General features: G+C 44.8%; 1 protein-coding gene across 6 annotated transcripts in view; it reads left to right on the top strand.

Annotated features, from left to right (window-relative positions):
* The window catches only part of LOC126572711 (peripheral plasma membrane protein CASK), a 213,379-nt gene that overhangs the window by 39,648 nt on the left and 161,231 nt on the right, over positions 1-12,500 (top strand). For 5 of the 6 annotated variants that reach the window (XM_050232239.1, XM_050232244.1, XM_050232240.1 and 2 more), the window contains exons 5-10: positions 2,486-2,563; positions 3,105-3,286; positions 5,401-5,469; positions 10,195-10,370; positions 10,697-10,819; positions 10,955-11,102. In XM_050232239.1, coding sequence (XP_050088196.1) covers positions 2,486-2,563; positions 3,105-3,286; positions 5,401-5,469; positions 10,195-10,370; positions 10,697-10,819; positions 10,955-11,102 — 776 coding nt within the window. The remainder of the gene's footprint in view (positions 1-2,485; positions 2,564-3,104; positions 3,287-5,400; positions 5,470-10,194; positions 10,371-10,696; positions 10,820-10,954; positions 11,103-12,500) is intronic. The other variant, XM_050232245.1, reaches the window with a different exon arrangement.

Raw genomic sequence — 12,500 nt, 5'->3', positions numbered from 1 at the left:
TGAGTGGAAAGGATGATGATGACCATCGTTCTCGTCGGTCGTCAAACTCCGACACCGAGCCAGTTGACCCTTACGACGCCAATTGATAGGCCGTGCCGAAGAAATCCAGAAAGTTTTCCCGTCCATTCTTTAAGCTTGCCCAAAAGTTGACCCATAGACCAGCGGCACCCCCTTTGGATCCCAGAATCCGTCGTCATTTCATCTCCGATCGAATTAGTGTAATTAGATTGTGCTCGACGAGACGAGACGATGGGTGGCCAGACGTAAACGACGTAGGAGGAGTGTGACGACATGCGAGCCCTTCGGCGAACTCGAGGATTGAGCTCGCAGTGTGTGGGATTTGTTTGAGCTCGAATGTTTGTTTGTGGGTGAGCCATCCATGCGATGGTCCGGAGTTGTCTGTGGACCACGGTGGGTGCTTTGGACGACGATATTCGTACGATGAACAAAGAAAAGCTAGCACTTTCCGTGTCGGTGGAAAAGCGTGTGCGGCTATGAAGCTCTTTTCGGTGCTGGTATCTGTAAGTGGCTAAACGGTTGAATGTAAACTATTCCAATAACAATGTTTCTGAGTAGGGCAAACTTTTTGGATTCAGCTGGGTGGAGGAACTTGCTCCACTGCACACACTCCACCGACTAGACAATCGACTGCTTCATGACCGTGAAGACAAGTTCGATATCGACTGTAATTTGCTACGAGAAGTGCTTGTGAGCAACGTCGTCTATTGTGATCATTAAATGCATTAACTTTTTATTCGTATTGTTCCGACGGATTTTGTTGGATGGGTGAATGGAAGTGGAGTTTTGAGAGATGCATAGATGGGCTTTTGAGTTTAATAATACTGTAACGCAAAGATTTTAAATTAACGTAATGATTTAGATCGTTGAAAAGTTTTAAAATGTAATAAATATCATAGTTTTGTTATGTTTTCATTTTTAAATTTGCATCCCTTACTTGACATGGTTAGATGCCTAATTTAATAAGATCAAGGGAAAATAAACTTTATTAAATGCTTAACAAGAATCTGATACACGCGGTGTCCCATAGATTTTTGTTCAAATTCAATTAAATTTAGTTTTTGCACTGGAAAAAAATCCTCATCATCCACTTGATATGTTTTGACGAAATCAACAATACGATTGAACGAATGACTCTCAATTCGATGAAGCGTCCTGGTGCCAAATAATGGCAGATGCTTCTGGCGTTTTCGCACGTACTGCACGCGTTTAACAGGAGCGAGCGAGCGAGAGCAATTAGCGAGCAGTCGAGCAAACATATTTCGTGCTTCACTTAGTTTCGGACAGCAGCCTGCAGAAATGCACACTCACATTTTGGGTTGGCAGAAATGGATTACAACTGAAACCGTTTGCCCGTATGAAGTCATCGTGGCTTATTGGTTAAATAGCTGTGATTTAAATTGGAGCATTCACGCCTCACTTGTGCAGCATGTGGGTGCTCACTTTTCCAGATTGAAAGTCCAGTCACGTATGACGCGATGTTTCGATTTTCGCTTCAGATCATATATGCTATGTGCCTGTGTTATGAGTTACTAGGAAAGATAGCTGGCGTGCTTTTCTGGATGAAATAGTCATCAACGGTTTCGCTTGGAATGTTCCGAACGGTTTCAGCTACATCAATCAACACCGTTACGGTACTAATTAATTACTTACTTTTTTTAAATTAAATTGATTGCGATGTAATTAGGTTATTAAAGAAGCATTCTTTGTTTAAGAAGTACATACAATCATAAAAAATCTGAAAACTGGTTTCAACGATTTATAACTTCGTCACTTGACAGCACCACTTTATTTTACTTATCATCTAAAAAATGATACTAATATTTATTCCAACTGAAGGATTCGATGTAATTGATGGTGTGTCCGGGGAATAATGGCTGTACTGTGATTTATTGCTTCTTTTCGGCATCGTGGCCAGCAGACTACCGAGCACTCGTTTCGGCATGATCTTTGTTTTTTTCCAAAGTGGCTGTTGCTCAAAATGTTCTAATTATCATATTTTATCATGTTTAATTACAACATCGTTCTACGCAAACGCTAAAGATGCTGAATGTAGCCATCCTGAGAAATCGAATGGCTTATTGACGTGATTTGTCACTGATGATGGGATATTTCCACTTTCAAGTCCTCACTTTTACGCTTGGCAGCAAGGAAAGGGTCCGATAGAATATTTGATAGCTGCTGTCGAGCTGCAGAGTTCGAAAAACGCGTAAAACCATGATGGATGATTGTATCTGCCCGATGATGGGTAGCAGCTTCGCTTTTCTATCAGTTTATCGTCTAATTTTGTGCCCAGCTGGGAACGCTCCGAGCTAGGTTCTTTAGGAGATTGTATTAAGGATAGGCAGCTAGGCTGGACAGGATTGGCCGGACGGGATGTGTTTGTTCTTGGTTCATTGATGCTGGGCGTAAACTGATATATACTTTCGTTTGATTTTGGTTCTCGTTCCACTCGCATCCGCAACAGCATGGAAGGATCGGACATTTGCTTCGAGGTGGTTCGCCGTGCCGTGGCCGGATTTGTTTACAGTGAAGCTGTAGCGTGGTAAGTTTACTGTTTCATTTCTGGGCAAATATTTGATTCATTCATCTAATGCGAACGCCCAAAGCTGATGCCTTAGTTTTATGATGCTTGGTGTATCTAGTAAAGTTTTAAAAAATAAGTCAAAATACAGATCTATTTAGACAGCGTTTCTTTGCCAATTTATTAAATCAATTTGTCAAGCAAGACTAATTCTTCGTGCTATTTAGTTACGCTTTGTTTGTACCCTTTGTACACTTTGGTATCTTTTTTTTTTTTTTTTTTAGTTGGTATCTTACGGACGGAGCCGTATATATGATACTTTGGTATCATTGTGCTTAAATGTTCTCAGTTTCTGTTATACTTTTTGAAATTTTAATCAATTCACTCTATCCGGTATTGCTACAGAGGCAAGAATTTTGAACAAAACCCTGATGTAAAACGTTCTATGCAAATCATCAGTGAGATTCTAAAGCTTTACAGAGGAGGATTGCATGTTTTGTGTGGCCGACCATCCAAACGATTTTTCATTCCTTTCGGACGTTATGAAAATCCCTCTTTTCAGCCACTACATGCGCCAAATACTGGAGGCACTGCGCTACTGTCACGAGAACGATATCATTCATCGGGACGTTAGGCCGGCCTGTGCGCTCCTGGCGACCGCAGATAATTCAGCGCCCGTCAAGCTGGGCGGGTTCGGATCGGCCGTGCAGCTTCCGAGTGGACGCGATTCGGTGGAGACGCACGGTAAGTACCGCATTCTGTGTGTGTTTGTGTGTGCGTGATAAAGCGAGCTTTTGTTAGCCTTCCGGGATGCTTTTTGGGGAAAAAAAAACATTCTCATTGTGTGCGTCACACAAGGGGGTTTCATTTAGTTCTAGGTAAGTTTCGATACAACAGGGTAGCTTCGTGAATGGTGAATTTGAGCGTTTTCCATTTGGAAAATCAATGTGTTTCGGTGGAACGTTGTATGTTATTTCTTCCTGTTTATTGAGACCCAACAAAAAATAGCGTACTCTTTTTTTAAATCCAATTCTCATTCGATTTCTATGAACAAACCACAAAAGGAAAAGCTTTAAACGAGTAGCTTTGTTACTGAATCTCGTAGTCGCCAGAACTCTCTCTTCATAAAAAATACTAAACAGCCCTGTGTTGTGTCTTGAAGCGTTTAGCAACAAAACCTTCTCGGTTATTACAGCTATAGAAACCTGTTCGCCGATAGTTGCTACGGTGTTGGCGCTCCCAGGGCGCCAGATAATTAATTGAAACCCCCAAATCGACAGCGTTGATGAACGTTTCACTTTTATCATCATTCACATTCTACTTTTTTTCTGTTTGTGTGGTTTCCCCAGGAAACAACCGCTTTGTGCGCTCCAAATTGTCGGTTTGGTTGCCCCCCCCCCCCCCCCCCAGGGGAGGAACCAACTGTGATGCGCGTTGGATGGTTAACTGGTGTTTCGGACTCTGGAAACACATTAATGGGGATGATTTTGAACTATGGAGAGCCGAGTAGCTTTGGAGTAGAACCGTTGTTCGAACACATGTTGCGATGTCGGACCGGAAGCGAAGATTGACGGCAAGATAGAAGGCGCACGGCCGCCTGACTGGCTGGTTTTCACTGTGCCGCAAGCGTGCAACAGTAAGCAACAGCCGGTACCGTCGTCACTAGGCGGCAAGGGTTTTGTTGCCAGCAAACAAGTAGATACGCCGGTTGACCGGCGCGTGGCGGTGTACGGTTGAATGCTTTGGTTTTCGGACACAGCAGCAGCAGGACCACCGATCCCTCCGTATTATATGCTCGGTTAAAAAAGGGCAGCCAACGGCCGGAAGTTTACTCGCTCTCACTTTGTTGCAGAATAGATGTTTCCATTTGATTAATCTTTTTTTTTGCTTTATGTGTGTCGAGTGGAGAAAGTATGAAGGCGGGTTTCCGGGACAAGACGGATTGATATCCATCTTTGGATGAATGCTTTGAAGGAGCAGAAGGAAAGGGGAACACGATGCTCCCTTGGGAACAGGTAACCGGGAAACCTTCGCCGGAAAAGTGCTTTGAAGATTTCAATTCAATTTAACTCGAGCTGCCAGCCAGCAAGTTTTGTAGTTTTGTCAGACCACCTGGTTTGAGCAGCTTTTTTTTATTTGTGGATAAAGAACTGGAAGCACAAAGATAATGTGTCTGGCGCGTATCCGCAGCCGGGGGCTCGTTATAGTGTAGGGAGCATATTCTGCTAGCTGCTGATCCGACCATGCGGAACATAACTACTAACCAGCATTGACAGAACCACCACCACCACCACCATTGCTGGATCCTCCAGGTATACCAGCGGCTGTGGTTACCTTGTGGATCTCATTTATTTCCAATTCACATTCGCCACAACGATAATGGTATAGACATTGAAAAAGTTTTATTATTTTATCTGAAAGCTCTTCCCATCTCCTCCCGTCCGCCGTATCTTCTTGCATCTTCGCTTGGTTCGGTTCGTTTGTGCAAGAGTTGGGTTCGCCATCCTTTAGATTGCGATTTCACAATCTTCGTTTCCGGTTTTGTTTATTTTTCACTCTCTCTCTCTCTCTCTCTCTCTCTCTCTCTCGCTTCTCTTTCTCTTCTTCTCGCTGCTTTCGTCCCTTTTCGATCAATCGTTTGCCCAATGGTGTCTGGTCGGGCTCCGCGTGGACCAATGGCGGTCGTGGATCGTGGTCGGTGTAAATCTTGGGATCACCAACTACCACCCCAAACTAACCAACCATTTGTACCTTCATATTGCGCGCCCCTCGTGGTGTGGTTCGGGGTGGGGTTCCTGCAACCTGCGAACACCGGAATGGTCGGTCGGCACCGGTCGGCGGCGGTACACATCTTCCAGAAAGAGTCGACCCGTACCGGCCGGTTTTGAGTCCAAGAGGAAAGCTCTATCTGAAGCTTGATGGCGAGGGTAAGCAAGCAAGCAAGCAAGCAAGTCAGCCAGCTGGCGGGCGGTGTTCTGGTTGGTGTGTTATTTCTGTGTGCAATTTTCTCGCTTTCTGTTTGCTCATCTTCCGATTTGGTTCACCATTTTCTTCACGGTTCACTGCTTTATCGTTCTCATCAATCTCGGAGCCAAACGGGGCTGCCTGCCTGCGGACGGTGAACGGGGCTGTTTTGGGGCTGAACACCGGTGGTCCCTCCGGTACGGCCACAGGTCCGTATCCAGCCCGCAGCTCCATACATTCATTATTCACTTCGATTGTGTTCGACTGTTTCTAATTTTCGTCCCGTAGTAGTGCTTCGCAGTTGCGCTGGCGTGCCGTTTTCATTTTCGATTCCACCATTTTCCATCGGCAGGGCAGAGTGAAGTCAGTCGCACGCTGGTTTCATTGTTCAGTTCAAAAATTTCTTCCGAATGACACCGCGGCTAATGACAATGTTTGTAGACGTCCTGCGTCGTGTGCAACACACAACTCACTTGGCCGACACCTTGGCTTCACGCGCGAATGAATCACACCGGCACTCGCTTTGCACTTGGATAGAACCGGCGGCCACGAAAGCCGTCGGACGCTGTGATTGACACAAAACCTTAGCAATTCTGCCACCTCTGCACAAGCTAGCGCTGGCTGCAAAGCAACTCGATGAAATGTGCTTTTCCCAACGATTTAACGTCTGCTGTGTGACATCTTAACGTACGTAACGGGCCCATTACGTCGAGGTCAATGTTTCAACAGATTTGTATCAATGGAATACCAGGAAGGGAGATTAGCTTCCCGAAGTTATCCCCTACTGGAACCTGGAAGTCCATAATGAGTTGGACTTGATCGGGACTGTTGATAGCAAACATGAAGTTCAGGGCATCAGGATCCGTCATCAACTTTTCGAAATGTTAGGGCGGCGTAGCGAGAGGAAGGGTACTAGGCGGAGCTCTTAAGAATGCTCTTTTCGGACCAATCTATCGCTGATCGGGAAATGGGTTTTTGGTGGGAAGTCGCCCGTTCGTTAGTAATGTCTTGGATTGACATTTGCATGAAATGAGAAAAGTTTTGCTCAAAGAGAATTTCGTAAGAGACATTTCGTGCCAGGCAGCGTGAATTGGTGACAGGTTTGATTCTAACTGTGAAGAAAAGCGATGATTTAACGCTGAAGCTGTCGCACAGTGCAGTGTAGATCGATGGATTGATCTGAAACAGACTGACTATCTACAGTCTATTACCGCACTTTCAAATGGATCATTTGATGTTGTTGAACAGTCATGATGCCGTTTGTTACGAGTTGTACAAATTCAAAATACAGAGTGCTTTCCATTTGTTCCAGCGTTGGTTTCCGAAACCTTAACCATTTAATGCCGCCTTTTTTCCCACAGATTTTTTCAACCCAGCAGCAAACCGAGAAAGCTTATATTTTACAGTCTCGCTCACCATTAGAGACCGCACTCGGGAAGAACATTTCAATTTTAATGTAGCAATGAAACGGGCTATGTACAGTTTGTCGGTTCTAAGCGTTCCGTGGCGGCACGGCACACTGTATGAGCGAAGCGAAACAGTGCGCCCAAGATCGTAAAATGAGTGTTACCATCCATCAGCATGATTGGCACTATACCAGTTACACACGTAGCATTCCATTGCGAGCACATTTTACGAGCTTCTCAAATCGTGATGACAAGAAAATTTACTCAACGTCACGGTGTTTAACTTCCTCCGCTCCACTAATGCTTGCGGGGAACACAGAATGTCGAACGTAATGAAGGGTAATTGTATGGTTTTTTTTTCAGCAAATATTAAAAACATTACTCGTCCCTTAAGCGGCGTACATATGCATTGGGATTGTGTAGAACGAGTTTGAGGGATGTTCCTGTTGCTCAAGGGTCTGTAAAGAGTCATGCAAAACACGGTTGATTTATTGTAAACATATACAAAGACGTATGTTTATCACGGTTGTTGATATCGTTGGCATTACCATTTGTTAAGATTGATTTGAAAAATCTGATCAATACATGCCAGTATAGTGTTTTTGGGGGATTAATTGAAAAACAGGATTCACAGATCTCCTTCCACTTCAAATACCCCTTTTTATAAAATGTTTCCCTAAACAAATATGATTTGTCATATTTTTTTAATGAGATCGCTTAGCGCTTCGATTCACTTGTCATAAAGAATTTTAAACGGACACGAAACGTGCGATTTTGTTGCCAATTAGTTCAGCTACCTGCCAGTACGTTACAGTAATTTATGCTATTTCTCATAGGTACCATACTTCATATGCAACGGATTCGCATTTGGTTTGTTACAAATATTTTGACATGACGGGGCCAAACTTACTGCTACAGTATTTGACTACAGCGTAGCATTACATGTGGGCAGTTTGTTTATCCTTCCTGACCATCCCGGCTTCAAGGAGCTGTCCGAAAACTTTCACCATCAGCTTTCGGCAGCAGCAGGGGATGAACTTGCTTAAATATTTAGCCAGTGCGGGCACGGGCACGGGCACGGCTAGGTTTGCGTTGTGTGTCCGGTGAACAGGTCCGGGACGAAACCGAAACTTGGTGAAAGTGTTCTCCCGGAGAATGACACTGTGTTTAGCTTGATGAAAAGACGAAATAAGATTGTGGTTATGTAAGTAGTTTTGGTCCTTTGGGACTCTGTCTGGTCGTGGTGTGGCGTGGTGCAGATGGTCCTAGAACCATGGGTCCGTGCGGAAAAAGGCCAAGAGTTAAAATCCGGCCAGACGGGCGCTCGCACTCGCACAGGATGGCCAGAATGAAAGTTGTTTTAGCGCCGGACCCTCACGGATACCCTTTGAGTAATCGCAGCTCTTTGCTTAGGATAAGCAGAAAGTTTGGATGATAAATTAGAAAGTTTATGTGTGTCTGCTCGTGGCAGCAGCCCTGAAGGGGCACATTCGGTAGCTTTAGTTTTCCGTAAATGATTTAAAATCGGTATTAAGAGGGGGGTATATGCACGAATGAATTGCCGGATATTGAGAACTCCATACGCTTTGCATTATTTTACACCGGACATTTGTGGTTTTCCCGATGTATTCACCTCTGTTTATGAAAGTGGAGAGTGTAAGAGACTTTTATGATCAAATCTGCATCCAATGTTGGCTATAGTACATTGTTGTCGGCAACAGCTGCCAGATTGTAATTTAGAATCCATTTGCAGCGTGAATTAAATTGAAATAGAGTGGAGAAATTTGTAAATTTTAATCAAACTACAGAGCAAAGAAAGATAGTTAACCAGGATCCAAGCTTAATGCAAATTACCGTACCTTTTCAATCACTAACATCCTTTCGTATGAATTGGTTTGTCACGCTCGACCACATCTAACCCTAAATGGAGCGAGAGTACCTCACGACAGTGCTGCACTTATCTGAGCATCTCTTTACAGATTGTTTGATAGAAAACATAGGAAAAGCACTAGGTGCCTCTTCGTTTCCAGGGAAGCGTTTGATGCTAAATATCGGCTACGCTGCCACTGAATCAGCCGTCCCCTATTGTTGGTTGCTTATCGCATACCGAACAGTACTTCCGAGGGAACGTTTCCTGAATTCTGAATCACACTCAATTTGTCAGAAGCATCTATCCATTGGCCTATCTTCCTTCGCCAGCGTAGCATAGGTGGGGCTGGCGAATGGTGACGCTCGGGATCACTTTCTGGTTAAGAGTGGACATGCCAGACGATGGAGCAATTTATTAAAATGAACTCTAAGGCTCACCAATGAAGTAAAGGACCTCTTCGTTACTGGCCAAAAAGGGCAGTGAGGAGGAATGATATCTTTCCGGGGTCTTAGGGTGCCGATACCGTACGTGACATGGAAAGGTGATTGTGATATTTTGTGTGTAGAACATTAGTTTTTTTACGGTTCATTGGAAGTAAGTGCTGGGATTTTGTCCGCTGAGTGAGGACATTAGTATTCGTTGGGGTTGTTTTTTGTAGGATGGTTTGAATTTTTTGCTGTCAGAGATAGTATGTAACAAAATAAAAAATCAATAATGAAGATGTTAAATCTTGCCCCACTGTACATAATTGATTGCTCTACCGGCAGCTTAACTTTGTTAGAAGTTTACTTTTGAAGAACAAACAGTGTATCGTCGCTTTCGCTAATTTCACCAATAATTCTGATCAATTTCACTTGAGCAAATTTCACTTCAGTGATTCAACATTAAATATTATGAATATTCCCAACAAAAATGAATATTACACCAAATGCAATGGCAATACTTTTGATCAGTTCGTAATGTAGGCTTGTATTTTCTCCATTTATTTAATTTATTCTTATTTTAATATCTTCGCATAGTTGTATTTAACTCGTGTTATTAAATTGTTCATTATTCCACCAATGTCTAGTTATTAAAAACAAAAGTAATGCACACTCCTCAGCCAGTGAGTTTTTGAACGTAAATAATCATTGTCGTAAGGTTAATAAAAACCGTATTTCATATGATGTATGTACTCGCTTTTATAATGCTTTTGTATTGAAAGACACCGAGAAGTATCCGCCGTTTTGTGCCAGCTTCATATCCGTTTCCGTTCTTAATCCACGTGCCGAAAGTGAAGGAGCACTAAGTATCTTCCCATGAAACTAGCTACAGCCACTAGCGGGCGAAACTATAATGTCGTACTTTTTATTTCCCATATTCTTTGCATATCACTTGAACGCTTCAATGGTCTGGATGGATTCATGCGACAGGAAGAGTAGGATGCCCGCACTATATCGCGCCGGAGGTGGTGGCACGTCGCGTTTATGGCAAACCGTGCGATGTCTGGGGTGCCGGCGTCATGCTGCACGTTCTCCTATCCGGTCGCTTGCCCTTTCACGGCTCCGGCAAGCGCCTCCAAGACGCAATCACGCGAGGACGTGTAACGGTAAGTAGATCGTTGAGCCGAACCGAGCCAGAGCCCGTCTGATCGGATATGGAATCGAATCGAAAAAGACGCGAACCGAACGGTGGCAACGCCAGGAGCAGTGTCAGGAATGCGCTTGGTATTTCTGTTCGAACGACGGATGGAATTTAATATACAGATTGCAATATGACAACTCCTTCCGGTGGTCCGAGCCGTCGGGAATGTCGTTCTCGTTTACGAGATATTGGGGGAAGGGGGGGGGGGGGGTGGGGGTGGGGGCTAGTGCCCGCGTGTGTGAGAGTATGTGGATGAAGTAATCTTTGCTGAAAACACCAATTCCCGTACAGCTTGATACGCCAGAGTGGAAGCATGTTTCGAGCACCGCCAAGGATCTCGTCCTCAAGATGCTGGCCCTTAATCCCATCAACCGTCCGACGATATCGGAGATTCTGGAACATCCTTGGATACGGGTAAGTGGGCCATGGAGGCCATGGAGGTTCTTACTGCTGTCATGGCTGGAAAGCGAAGCCGGCGACGAAAGTGTTCCGGACTGTCTATAGCTCATGCAACCCATGCTATCGGGCGGTGTGCCTTCGCCATTGCAGGATCGGGATAAGCTGCAACGGATCCATCTGGGAGACACGGTCGAAGAGCTGAAGCGCTACAATGCACGTCGCAAACTGAAAGCCGCCGTCCAAACCGTGGCCGGTGGTGTTGCCATGGATCCGCTCTGCTGTGCTGACACTGACTCAAGTAAGTTGAACTCGAACTCGTTCGTGAAGACACGTTTGATGGTTTTGAAGCGTAGTGTGTGCGTGTCTGTGTACGTATGTTTGATCCTTTCGGAAGAGGCATTGTTTTTGGGGCAATTTGTCGGATGGGCCAAGGTCATGTACAAGAGCGCCCGTAATTTTTGGCATTTCCAAAATGCTCAAATGTTTAGAAAGTCTGCACCGGCCGGGTAGAGCACGTAATGGAGTAAGCGAACCTTGGAATTGCTACTCGAAATGTATATAATGACCAATTAGTGGGATTCAAGCGCTTAGGAACGGATAACCTAATTATGGCATAATGTGAAATATGTCCGTCCATTCAGGGATCTGCTTGTACTACTCCTTTGTTCGTTGTTCGGGCGGGACAAGGTAATTTATGTCGCTGGGAAAATAAAGTAACGTCGGCGGCTAAAGGCCGCACCAGTTTCTGCGCCACAAGGGAGTTTCTGCGGCTGCTGCTAGACCACAACCAACAAGACCCAAGAAAGGAGCAGCATGATTGTTTAATGATGCCACATCCTGCTGGCTGGCTGCCGCAGCGTCGTCTGCCTTATGTCACTAACCCACTACATTCCTCGTCACCAGCACACGACACGACACAAACCAAACCGGGTAGCCATTTTGGAAAGTGGCACTTCTTTTACCGCCATTGAACAGTGGTGTCCATTTGGTGGAGACACCCCACAGTCACCCTTCGGGTGTAGCATATTGCGAGTTTCGTTTTGCGTGAGATTTTTGCTAAAGCATTCCGTTTGGCTGTGGTCTGTGCAGTGGCAGCAGGCGGTGGACGCTACTTGTTGATCTACCTGTGTGCCAGTGAATGCGGCCATCGGCACCACGTGGGTTGTCGGCACGTGGCTGTGCCCTTTCGGCCATTTCGAGCAAGTACGTGTTACGCCTGTGGGCTTGGGCCGATACCGACCGCACCGCTGTGCTGTTTCTCTTTTCCGTGATGCTTTTTTATTTGATTTTTATGACCCAATCGTACGCGGTAAGGGTTCTTTTTATTACCGGCGGCAACGGTGGTACCCAGACCGATTAAAGATGATAATGTTTAAATGATACACTTGGATGCTGCTGCTGCTGCTGCTGTTTGCTGCAATTGTCTCTTGGTGCGCTGGGAATCTAAGATTGGCCGCCGTGGGTGTATAAATTGCGTAACCGTTCGCCGTTTGTCGGTTGGAAGTTTGATAATCGTTTAGTGTCCAGTGATCTGATTTGAAAGTGATGGCTTATTTCATTCACGTAAAATCATTCATTATGGAGCGATTTGAATCAGTACTGACGGAGTGAGGCAGATCTAATCAAACATGTTGCTTATGAGTTGCGAACAAGCTATGCATTATAATTTTGTCGATAAATTGTTTTGTCGAATCGT

Source organism: Anopheles aquasalis, chromosome 2 (genome assembly GCF_943734665.1).
Source record: "Anopheles aquasalis chromosome 2, idAnoAquaMG_Q_19, whole genome shotgun sequence".
NCBI classification, from domain to species: Eukaryota; Metazoa; Arthropoda; class Insecta; order Diptera; family Culicidae; genus Anopheles; species Anopheles aquasalis.
The sequence above is the reverse complement of the archived record's forward strand: the minus strand, read 5'-3'. Positions and strand labels throughout refer to the sequence as shown.